The 13,048-nt window shown below is 47.4% G+C and overlaps 1 protein-coding gene across 4 annotated transcripts in view; it reads right to left on the bottom strand.

Moving 5' to 3' along the window:
* The window catches only part of FLT4 (fms related receptor tyrosine kinase 4), a 100,797-nt gene that overhangs the window by 59,633 nt on the left and 28,116 nt on the right, over positions 1-13,048 (bottom strand). For all 4 annotated transcript variants that reach the window (XM_043490644.1, XM_043490645.1, XM_038414285.2 and 1 more), the window contains exon 2: positions 6,201-6,297. In XM_043490644.1, coding sequence (XP_043346579.1) covers positions 6,201-6,297 — 97 coding nt within the window. The remainder of the gene's footprint in view (positions 1-6,200; positions 6,298-13,048) is intronic.

The following is a 13,048-nucleotide window of genomic DNA, read 5'->3' as shown; positions in this document are numbered from 1 at the left end:
AGGCTTGTCACAGAGTCCTGTGCTCTGTTAAAAGGTGGCTCTGCTGTGAAAGGTGGCTCAGAGATGCATTGTGGAGTTTCATGTTCATTGTGCCTCATGAATGCGCTCAGCATACAAGTAGAACAATGTATGTTCTAGCTGCCTGTCCTGCAAACTCAGCCTGGACTCGGAGAGCCGAGCTGGGTCCTTTCCTACTCATCAAGAACAGGAGCTTCAGGCTACATTGAGCCCTCAGTCATATCTGGGCATCCCCATTTTCTTCAAAATTTGCCCTCTATGGCACCTGTGCCACCCCCTTGTCTTCAGTGGGCTCACATCGGTGTAACTGACTGGAACATTTTTGTTTACTTAATTCTGTTGATTCCGGAAATGGAATTGAAACCACAATTCACTCAGTCTCACAGAGCTAATGGGAATAAAAATGTCCTCTAAACATATCTTTATTGCTAAAATGAGCAGACCTGACAATACACAGAAGGATAGGTCCGTTGAGCAAGAAGGGGCTATTTTTACAATGGCACCTGAGCACAGTTGCACTTTAAGTCTCTGATGTAGCGTGAATCTAGTTTCACTAGGACAGAACAAGCCAGAGTTGGGGAGACACTCGATTAAATTGACTCTTTTCCATAGGCTCTTATTTATATTTTAAAAATATATTTGGATTTTTAAATTGTTTCCATCCAATGCATATACATGAAATCAATCAATCAATCAGACATCGAAACCAGAAACAAATGATAAACCCTCCTCACCTCCTATCCAGAGTCATACATGTCATTCCCCACTGAGTCCACCTAATCCCTCTGCACTTAACTTACTTTTCAAAAGCCTGGGAGATCAGACTCTTTAGCTGGATGGCAGTGCTTATTAACTAGATCTCAAGATTTTAAGGCAGACAGTATTGTGGAGCCTCAAAACCTCTTGCATTTGTTCAGAAATTCTTGGGACTGCATGTGAAGCTTAATAATTCTACAAGTCTCCAGAGTTTCTGCTTTCTGTTTGTTTACCAACTGGGGTTTTCATATATTGTCCAATCCATTGTTTTATTAACCATCAGGGCTAGCAGCAGCTGAATGATGGATATTTATATAAACACATATCTGAGATGGGCCAATACAAACAGACTTGTTGACAGGCCCATGGGTTGTTCTTAATTGAAGCACTCTTGCTTCAAACATTTCTGATCCAAATTCTGTGGTGATGTGTATGGGGGTGTGAGTTACATGTCGGTAAGTGGGAGTGAGTCTAAGTGACTGTAATTTGTGTGTTAAGTGGGCTAGAAAGAGATGGAAGTTACACCAGCTTAGACTCACTTAGATTCACCTCTGAACCTGGCCTGCTGTGTTTGGAAGAGGTCCAAGTAATGGTTTCTGGGCATCTCCCCCTCAGCTATACTTCATCTTTGCAGTTTTGCTTCAAAACAGTCTTCGTTACACTGATCCAGCATTGGCCCATCTGTCAGGTCCTTGACAACATTCTGCTTTGCTGAGAATTAGGAGACAGGCAGTGCCGGTGCCAGCTAACAACAGAGGCAGTACAGACTTCTCAACAGCTGTTTTTTTCATTAACCAAAATACTTTCTGAAAGGATGCTCTTCAAGGGAGATGGAGAGGAACTGACAGCACTCTTCTTACCAGCCCAGCCCTCTCTGTATCTCCCAAACACAGACTGATGGATACATTGCAAAAACTGCAGAGGCTTTGTGATCTAATCTGTTGAAGAGAGATCACCCAACTTCAGATAGGGGATCACCCAACTTTTTGGGTCTCCCATACTGAGCAGTGAATCAAAATGGGTGCAGTTCTGCTTCTTCCAAATGCTACCATGAAAGCTTCCATGCAGGGCACAGGTTTCTCCTTCCATGCTTCCAGCACAGCAACGGTGCTCACGTATTTGTCATCGTGCACCAGGGGGGGTCCAGGATCAAACTTTCTTTCTCCCAGAGCAATATTTATGTAGCCACAAACATCCATTAAACAGCTCTATTAAACCATTGTGCAGTTGACAATCCTCCACTCCCCTTTCTGAGGCTTGCTCTACACTTAGAAGTTTTACTGATATAACAATGGCAGTTAGGGATGTGATTTTATGTTCACCAAAAGAGTCATACCAATGATAGCCCTGGTGTGGATGCAGTTGCCCGGGTCTAATGGGGAGTTATACTAGTATAGCTATCCCTTTTCCTGTACATGAACAGCTATACCAGCATAAAGTACATTTATATAGTTATAACGGCATTCCCAGGAGAGGGTTGTACAGTTGTACAGAGAGGGGGGAGGGATAGCTCAGTGGTTTGAGCGTTGGCCTACTAAACCCCAGGGTTGTGAGTTCAATCCTTGAGGGGGCCATTTGGGATGGGGAAAAAATTGGGGATTGGTCCTGCTTTGAGCAGGGGGTTGGACTAGATGACCTCCTGAGGTCCCTTCCAATCCTGGTATTCTATGATTCTCAGCTGATGCTTCCCCATGGCAGTTTTAGTGATAACTGGCATCCCCAGTACAGTTAAGGCACTAAAACTTTCTAGCCTAGACCAGGCTTGAATTTCAAAGCCACTTACACCGACCCAGCACACCTGAGTGACTAAAACCTGCAGGAGGATGTAAAGGGCAGGTAGTGAGAGGTGTGATACCAATCTCTTTTTGAATTTCTTTCCTCTCAATATTTCTGCTGCTGTGCAATCAGCTCCCATGTCCTCTGCTCCAGTATTCAGGAAATGGAAAGGCACCGTCTCTCTGCTTCCCCTCTGGCAGGTGCTGCCAGGCCATGAACACTGAGATTCATCCCAATATTGTTTTTGTCATTCTTGGGACTTGCGCTCATAAAAGATGTGCTGTATGTGTGGACCCCACCCCTTTGTCCCTACTCCATCACATGCTTGGACTGCTGATGGGCAACCCAAGGGCCCAGAGCTGATGCACCTTTCCAGAAGCAAAAGAGGTTTTTTTTATATGGGGCCCGGCACTGTCTGTGCAAGGAAAGAAAAGCCAGCTTGAGTGCAGTTCTCTGCCTAAACACTGCTTAAAAGCCTTGTACTACAGGGATGGGAAGCAGCTAAAAAGGACAGTTTCTAGGAGTTACAACATGGACAAACAAAAGCCAGCTCCACTTTGACTCCCAGCAGGAGGGTCACTGGATACTAATCTGAAAGGACATCATTTTAGTTCAACAATCTCCCCCTGCCCACCCCGGCACCCTCCCCCTTTTCTCTTCTCTTCTCTTCCCCCGCACCTCTGTGGTCTGGATGCTGCATATTTTTGCTGTCATAACCCTTCAGCTCCCATTAATGTAAGCCATGTCTTTTCAGGGTGGTCCGTGGTCCAGGGGAGACTTGGAGACACAGCTGGGCATAATTAACAACGTATGAACCATTACAGATTTGCTTTTCATTCCAATGACGGAGCAGTTTGGGGTGAGGATGATAGGGTAACTGCCTTCTCAGCAGAGTCATCCCCTCGAGATGTGATAGAAACACCAGCCCTAGAGCTCCATGGGAGGAGGGGGAGCATCTGAACTACGCCGAAGGTGCAGAGAGGAAACTCCAGCAGCGTCTGTGGAGCGTCCCTGTAAAGTGATCATTCTCTGGGTACCAGGGTAATGTAGGGAGCACGCCCTACTCTGAGGGAAAGCAGGATGTCAAGTGGGCAGAGTTTTCATGATCCTGTGGAAAGTGCAGGGATCCATCTCCCTTAGTGCTGTTCACTGACACCCCCGACCCACAATCTTTGGCTGGCCATGTCGTCTCCTGAACATCTGGGAGCTCAGGACAGAGTTGCTCCTTTTTTGCCTCTACCATTTCCATCCTGGCCCGCAGTTTGGATGTCTTCCTAGTGAGCATGAAAGATGAGCTGAAGTCAGCAGCAGGGAACGGGGGAAGCTGTAAGCTATTTGGGTAGTTTCTTCTGTTTCTCAGATGCTAACTAAGAGCCTGGGTCATTTTGCTTTGGCAAAGGAGGCCTTTCTGCATAGAGTCCAGACTGGAAATCAGACTCTTTTCTGCTCCCCATGGTTTCCTTTCATGTAAATAGATACATAATAAGGGTATAACTACAGATACAATGTTAGCATAACTGCTATTTCCTGTGCTGGAGGGGTGGAATTAAAGAGAAGGGCTTCACACAGCACATTAAACAGGCAAGTATATGCATACAGGACAGCCAGGGGCACTGACTGGCAGGGGGTATTTTTTATTTACCCACCCATTTCTAGCCGGAATACAACGTCTTTGCCTTAGATCAACCAGCAACACAGGACTCTATATATGCATTTATCCATCACTTCCCTTGCCCTGCTTTGCTGTAAGGATACCTGCTCTTCCCAGCTGTACATCTGGCTTGAGAAGGTTTCCTTCCATGGCTAAGCAGGACGGGTCAGGGGCTGGCGACTAGCCCATCGCAGGGAGTGTGTTGCTCCGTGTCTTGTGCCGTGCACATCACAGAGGTAATGGAGAACTACATATGCTTACGTGTGGGGTTCAGCTCTGCCCTTGCGTGTGTTGCTGCAAATGGGGGCAAAAGGGTGTGGCTTCCACAGTCGCATGCAAAAGCCAAGATGGGTGAAATCTGAGCTGGCAGCCAGCTTCCCTCCAGAGCGTATAGGACAGCAGAAGGAAGCCTTGCCATCAGCAGCCAGCACTGACTCACAGCAGGTCAGGCATGCACGCTGCACCCGCTCAGAGGTGGAGCAACACTCACCCTGCAATATGTCAGATGCCAGCCTGGACCCTTCCTGCTCAACCGTGGCAGGAAGCCTTCTCAAGCCAGATCTGCAGCTGGGAAGGCACCACCGCCTATGCTGCAGCAGCTTTCCTAGGGTGCGGACATGCCATCGCGAAGGCACGAAGCAGGATGTATTCAGAGAAAAGGCACAGCGTGGGCACTGGGAGCATGGAAGTGCTCCATCCACTGGCATGCCCATCCGCTCCTGGGCCTCCCTGCTCAGAAGGGTTCCACTGAGGTACAGTAGGTTTTATGATGTGAAGACAGGTCCCCTAAACAGAGACCAATTACACTGTCTCTCTCCTTTACCTACCAAGGTCCAAATGAAGCCATGGGAGAGTGTGGCACCACCACTGTAAAGAAAACTAGGCAGGCAGATCCCTGCACCCAGGAGGACCCCACTGACTTCATCTATATTTTCTAGCCTTCTGCTTGCTCCCCAGAACCAGGATAACAAATGACTTGCAAGGTAACAGTGGTGCACAGTTATTAGGGGTGTTCAAGAAAAGGCTAGATAATCTTATGTCAAGACGAGTGGACAAACGTAACGTACTTGCGGAGAGATTTGGAGTGGACGCGCCACTGTAATCCTTATTACTGAGGGCGTTCAGTGGCACAGCGGGCTGCATGCTACACTGGAGACATGCTCTCAAATCTGGAATCCATCACTTTAAGTTGTTGGGGTAAAACTATTGGTTCAGCAGCCAAACCCAGTTTGAGCCAGCAAAGTCTTTCTCCCCACAGATTTATTTTTCCTTAAGGGCTGCAGGGCAGTGTGTACAGCGTAAACGGAGAAACATCCCAGCGTGGGGCAAACCAGTCCAGGCAATGTTGAGCTCTGTCTTCTCAAAGGCATCGTCTCCTTCTGATTGCCAAGCTCTTCCTGTAGAGTTACCCATCCCTCCCTGGGAGCTTGACGGTGGCCTTCCACCCACAACTGCCTTGCCTTGCCCATCTGTTTGAGGACTAAGCAAGGCATTAGCCCCCTGCTTGCTGGAAAACAAGAAGGGACTCTGGGCAGTCATCGATGAGAGTGGCTTTCTCCCCACAGTCTCTATTTCTCCACAGCATAAAAACACCAAATGACTGGCATCCTTTGCTCCAGAGAGAAGCCAGAACTAGCTGGAACTGCAGGGAGAGTAGTGCCAAAGAGGCTATCACACAGAAAAGGAAGAGGAGGATGGTAAGGAAAACACCTTATTCTAGAGCCAACAATGGAACCTATGAGATCATGCAAACAGCTCCCCATTCTTCTACTAGCTGCTTCCAGCTGGTCCTACATGCAATGGAGGTTACCACCATCTCAGGGGATTCTTCGTCAACCAGGAATATCTGCAGAGACTTCTAACAAGCCATATTAAACTGCCCATTTCCAGCTGTCCTGAAGCTAGGGACTCCACTGATGACCTCCTGTTGGACTTTTCTTTGAGCACTTAAGAGCTGGCCCAGGTAAGCTACCCAAAAACATTTTTATTTGTCTCTTACCTGCAGGTAATAGTCAGTGTATCCTTGGAGTTTATGGTGTGTTCCTCCTCGGTGATGCTGAGAGTGGGTGGGGTCATAGAATAGCCTCTCACCAGATCTGGGGAGAGAAAGAAGAGAAGGAGCAATGCGGAAATGTGATAAATCTGGTCACTCCACTGTGTGTTAGTTTGGTTTGGTCTCTGAAGCCAGTCTAAGTAAATGCAGGAGGGTGACCAGGCCCGCTGAGGGAAAGACTCTGTAACAGAGCAGTGGGATTCTGTTGCCCCCAGTTAATTTACTGCTGACCCACTGGGGCAAGTGAGGTTCATTAGACTCTAACCATAAGGGAGCAGTTCTCCAGCAAAGGGTCTGGTACAGGTCCTGAGGGAAGGAAACACAGGAGCAGATGAGACCTGGAGAGAGGATTATGGCTGGGTTGAAGGAAATCTAGGAACAGCCTATCCTCAAGAGCTGGTTGAGGCTGAGATTCCATGAAGTATTGTTTTGGAATTATCCCTTTTAGTAATAAACCAGAGTCTGGGTAGTTTTGTCTGAAGTTGGGTGCGAATCCCATCTGCTTACAGACCTCAAATTTAAAAACGCAGAACTCTTGCAGATATACTGATGACATGGGGAAAACCTTTCAACACAAGGCTCTCAAAAGGCAACAGAATCTTTTCACACTTACACTGAATGTTTTTCTAACTATGGACTCTCTCGGATATGACTGAGACTGTCTGAGAGGATGTTATCCTTTTGGGATTCAGACAGAACCATTTCCATGGCTGGTGGAGTAGAATTCCATGAGACAAATTACGCACCCTTATGCAGAGAGAGTCATTGTTTGGCTAGGTGAACACAATATAATTAATTTCTTCTTCAAGTCTTGTGTGGATCCCTTTTCCAGGGCACAAGCCACACATCTGATACACATGTCCATCATAAGAGGGATCCACACTGAGAAAGCATCTTGAAGAACCACAGTTACTGGAAGGTAAATAACCATTGATTTTCATTAACACAGTGTGGCCAACTCTCCTGATTTTATCGTGAGCCTTGTGATATTTGATGCTTATCTTAAAGCCCCAGCTTCTGAAGCGATGTGATTAGGAAAGCCCCATGGCTTTCATTAAAAAATAAAAAAAGTTTCTAGCTCTCAAGATTTCAAAAGAAAATTTAAAATGCGACCCAGGTGCATGCTAAAGGCGAAGGAGGCAAAGAAAAAGAACTAAAAATGTATTATTAAAAGCCTCCTGCTTTTTAAACCAAAGTCAGGCCTCAAAAGTCATGAGACTGAGCTTTGAACTCCTGAGGTTGGCAATCGTGTTAACATCCTGGCTGAGGGAGGGCAGCTAGGTTTTGCTCCTGGGCTGGTGAGTTTGGTTTTATGTTAGATAGCAATGTGACTGGGGATAATGGAAAAGGCTAAAGAAAGAAAGCGTCTGGTGAAACTACTGGTTCCCTCTGGGACTGAGCTACAATCTGGAAAAGCACATGAGAAGCAGCTATATGGAGGTTGGGACAGGCTCCCGCAGTCAGCTGTGAGACGTGCAGAGTAACATCCACCTTGTGTGAATGGGCCTCCAGTAACGGAGCTCTGTGCAGACAGCCTGGGTTTTTAATTGTTTTCCACTTCCTTCCCGCCTAGAAGTCATTCTGACGGTGGTCACGTGACTGGCTGTGTCTATGGAAACAGGGCTCGTGCTAGCAATCGCCCAGCTCTAGCTCTGACTGATGGACTGTTCTCCCAATCACTCTTTTCCTGTGATACGTAATGACTGGGATGGGGTCAGATTTTCCTGGGTTGGCTCTGTGATGAGATGACTGTACTTGTTCATAGCACAGAATCAGGTGATCTCCTCGCTGAGTTAAAGGAATCCATGCCTTTGTCCACACGGCCCTTTGAGCACAAGCACACACACACATCCATCCCTGTCCACACTGCCCCCTCCCCGCTCATTCAGATCCTTCCAAGAGACTCACTTCTTCCACAAACCTGTAAGCAATGAGTCAACAACATTCATCACTTACAACGAAATAAGCAGATCCTAGTCAGCCACTCCTCGAGGCTTCTCAGTGGGTCTGGCCTGCCCTAAGTCTGCCTTGTTTGGACTGAAAGCTCTTTGAGGAAGGCACTGCCTGCTTTTTGTTCCTTGAGTCATGCTGAGCACATTGTCAGCTCCCAGCAAATAATTAATTATAAAAAAATACCTGGGAGGGGAACAAGATATAAAGGATTTGAAGAGACAGTGGTAGGGATTGGAGGGCCTGCCAGAGATAGACATGATGAGAAGAAGGCCCTGAGAGAACTGTGCACACGAGCGGGACAGACAGACAGACAGACACGGCGAGCATCTTTTCAAACAGGTCTCTGACCTTGCCAAGGCAACCCGATTGAAGTGTGCCAACTTGGGGGGCTTGCCTATGCATTCTGAAACCCTGGCACAGGGTGAGCTTGAGTGAGTGAAAGAGGATAAGGCAACATGTGGGTGAAAGAGGATGGCAGTGTGGGAGTGAGGGGGAGACTGAGAAAGGAAAAGAGTGAGTGAGTGTGGAAGACAAGGAGAGAGAGGCATAGACAGAAGGGGTTAAGTGTCCCATCCACCCGAGGCCATCACTTAAACAACTCATTGTTAAAAAAAAAAAAAGAAAGAAAAGAAGAAGAAGAAGATAGAAGGAGACTTTGGACAACATACAAAAAATGTGCCCCATGGTTGTGAAAATAAATGAAAGCATTTTTGATAAAATCACTGAAAAATATAACAACATTTATTAAAAAAAAAATCCAGCTCTTCTGCTACAAGCCTGGTCTGAATACAAATCTGTCTTTCCTATTACTGCTGGACATGTCTATTCCTGTGCAGACACTGTTCTCCACATGGCCAGCGAGCACCGAGTCTGTCTGGCAGAGACTTTTCACTGTCCTGCAGTACCTGCCCCGTGAATGGGTCCCAGCACATGAATGGAGAAAACAAACCAAGCTCTGCAAGCGCCATTACATTGTGGCCCACCCCTGAAATAAAACATGGGAGCCCTAACAGCACCAGTTAGACACGGGGTGCTATTATTTACCCTCCAAGAAGCTTTCCCTTTTTGTCTGTTGGGGGGAATTTTCCCGCCCTTTCAGAGTGAATGCAGGGGGCTAGCAGCTCTAGTAGCCAGGTATGGCGCAGGTAAGTACCATGCGAGGATCTGATCCTACAGACAATGCGCTCCCAGGAGGTGTCCCACTGGAGTCAATGGGCATGTCTAGCTGCATCTGGGAGCGAGCAGTGTCAGCGGGCTCATGCTAGCTGTACAAATAGCTGTGTAGATATTACTTTTGATGCTCTCAAGCCCACCCCACCCCCAGGCCAAGCTCCGGCCTGAGCCGCAGAGTCTACACAGTTATTTTCAGAGTGCTAGCATGAACCCCGCTGGTACAGGTCTGTGGACCTCAGGCTGGGAGGGTTGCTCCCAGATGCAGCATATGCATGCCTGATGGCACTATTCACAGGCTTGAAGGTAAGAACATGGGTAAGTATCTGCATAGTCAGAGCCTAAGCTTCTCCTAAGCACCTCTATCAATGTACCTTGGGCTCAATTTGCCTGAACATCCACCCCCCCCACACTCTACCAATGCGATTCAGTCCAGACCTTTAGCCCCTTCCGATACTCCTCCCTTTGGTCCCAGCACAGCTCTGAGAATGCAGCTCAATCCAGACTTACAATCCCTTTGTTAGTCCAGTTCTGGGTCCACACACAGCTATGCAATGCTCCTCAGGCCTGCATGGACTCCTTGCTGGTCCAGGCCTCCCCATAACAGAGCTCCACTAAAATCTAGGCTGAGATCACCAAACTCATTTCAACATCTGGCTGGAGTGTTTGTGTCAACAGAAATGTGCATAGAAATTTTTTGTTTGGGGCATTTCGTCCCCACCCTCCTGTTTTTTGGATGAAAAACTAGACCCCAGCAACTGAAATGGTCAGAGCTTTGCTAAAAAAATATTCAATTGTAGGTTTTCAAAACTGAAAATTGTTACTGAAAATGGTTTTCAAAAACTAAAAATGCTTTGGGCTTTGGTTACAATTTTTCATTGAAAAAAACAAAACAGAACAAAACAAACAAGTTTGAAAAAAAATATTTAAAAAAAAAATTCCCTGCAAAATATAAAAGGCATTTTTGACTGGTTCCACCAGTTTTGTTTGTGACTGGGGCAATGTATGAACCCAGTTCTTCAGAGCAGAAAGGTGAGTGCATTAATCCACTTCACCAGCTGGAAGCTCCAGATGTCAGCAGTGGCCTGAAAATAAATCAGTTCCCTGATCTGGTGAGTTTAACTGACAGCAAATTAAATAATCTAAATAATTAATTCGCTGGGAAAGATTAGGAAATTGATTTGCAGGTCCCAGCTCCCTGATTTTACTGGGGAAATGTTGAGGGATGCTTCAGCTGCTATATAGTTCTGTCTCTGCAAGGGCCTGGTTTTCAGAGGCACTGAGCACCTAAGCCCCAGCTGGAGTCAGTGGGAGCTGTGCAGCTCACTGCCATTAACAATCAGCTGTGAGTTGCTAAGACTTTGACCCTGCTTCACCCCTTGTATTTACAGCTATATGTGTTAGTATGATGTATAGTACAGTAGTGCCTAGAGGCTCAAACTGCGATAGGGGCACTGTCACAGTAGGTGCTGTACATAAATGTAGTGAGAGAAAGCCCCTGCCCCAAACTGCTCACAGACTAAATAGACAAGACAGACAAAGGGTGAGAGGGAACATCAGAGGCACAGAGGTGAAGTGACTTGCCCAAGGACACACAGCAGGTGAGTGGCAGAGCCAGGAATAGACCCAAGGGCTCCTGACTCCAAGTCCCTTGCCTATGCTGCCTCCCTTGGAAATGTTAGCTGATTGAGATTGGTGCTCTGGGTTGTTTCCCTAGCAGGAAGGTGCAGTCAGCCTGGGTACCTGCAGAAGGCTCAGGGCAGAGCATCTCCTCCAAGGTAGACTGAGGTGAAAACCCAATGGAGCACCCACAGCCACAAAAACAAAACCCTCAATCCCTTTATGTGCAACTTTATAACCTGTTAGAAAACAGCACCGGGGGGCGGAGGGAAGGCTGGGGAAGAAAGAAAAAGTACAAGCTGTGCAGGTTTGGACTCTGGGATTCCTGCAGATGCATCCTGTCCATGGCTGTCCACAAGTACAACAGGAAAAGGAACAAATGCTCCATCAGAATGCGCCATGGCCTGAGCTCATCGCCCTGAGCAGGGGACAGCGGTGTGACTGACCAGCCAGCATGGAGCCGGCCCTCCCACCAATCCATCCCACCTCGCTCAGCCCCCTTTAGCTTCGCCATGGATCCCATCCTTTCGTTACAGCAAGTGGGAGTTTCCCAGGCTCCCTGATCCCTCTAGATGCAGCTTCTTGTATTGAACTAGAAAAGCACCTGTGACCCTTAGGCCCCAAGCTGAGAGTCAGCAACTGGGAATCCTGGGGGCTGGAGTTAAATAAGTAGCCTGGGTAACTAGGCAGATTCATAGGCAGGAGGATACATGTCACTGGTGGTCTCTAGGGTGACCAGATAGCAAGTGTGAAAAATTGGGACGGTGGCGGGGAGTCAGAGGTGCCTATATAAGAAAAAGCCCCCAAAAATCAGAACTCTCCCTATAAAATCAGGACATCTGGTCACCCAAGTGGTCTCTGATGGGGGTACTGACCTCCAAGACTTCAACACAGGCATCTGACACTCTACAGTTTGAATCAGAACTCATCCCAACTCCGACCCCCGGCCCCATCCTGCTCCTTCACCAAATCCCCCCTGACACATTCAGCATGGATCCCTTGCCTGCACGGATGTGGTGGAGTTTCCTGAGGTAATGCACCCTGTGCTGGAATTCTCCCCAGTGCTCACACAACACAACCTGACTCTCTTGACAGTTGATCTTGGCACTGGGTTTTGCTATTAAACGTCAGCTGACTGACATACAGATGGTTCATGTCTCTGGCAAATCCCAGAGTGTGAGGGAGATGCCTCATGCGAATACAATGCTCCCTCTTCCCCAGGAGAGTCTACAAGTTATCACTCAGCCACTTCATCTTACAGGGGGAGCCCAAGGGAACCCAACTCTTACATGTACAGTGACGTGCAATTTTTGTGCGTCTGTGTGCATTGAAGGGGGTGATATCTAAAATCACACACACACTTAGGTGGAGAAGGAATTAATGTAATTAAAAAGGCATGCAGCAGCCCCAGCCATCTTTGTTTTTTCAAGATGGTTTCCAAGTGAGTTGGCAGCAGGACATTAAAATAAACAGTGCTGGATTGATGGGACATAGAGAGAGGAAGCAGGATTCCACAGCCACTCACACCTTGTCTATTTTGGGAAAAGTGTGTTTCCCATCGGTTTTCCTATCCTTGATCTTTCAGCACCCGGCTCTTAAAGGGGCAGGCTGCAGACCAACAACCTTATCCTTACTGGATTTATTGTCTATGATTCCTTAATCTCCTTGAAACCCCGCTATTCTGCTCTCTGAAATCACTATACCAATGTGGAGCTCTCTCGGAATAAGGGCTAGTCTCTGACATGGAATGGCTGGCCCTCCCTGTCACCCACCCTCTCTGCAACCTGACCCTTCTGTCTCACTGTTGGACTCACAAGGTGGGTGAGGTGATATCTTTTATTGGGCCGACTTCTATTGGTGAAAGAGAGAGAGAGGCGCTTTCGAGCTTGTCTGGCTGTTGGACTGCCAGGGAAGGAAGGCTAAACTCCCTAAAACAGTTGCCAACCAATGGTGTATGCTAGAGACTCCAACCAACTCTTGCTGCACTTCTCCAACGTTCAATCTTTTGTCCGGCCAGGTAATAATTCCATGGCATTAGATTAAAACAAAGA

This window comes from Dermochelys coriacea, chromosome 8 (assembly GCF_009764565.3).
Source record: "Dermochelys coriacea isolate rDerCor1 chromosome 8, rDerCor1.pri.v4, whole genome shotgun sequence".
NCBI lineage: Eukaryota > Metazoa > Chordata > Testudines > Dermochelyidae > Dermochelys > Dermochelys coriacea.
The sequence above is the reverse complement of the archived record's forward strand: the minus strand, read 5'-3'. Positions and strand labels throughout refer to the sequence as shown.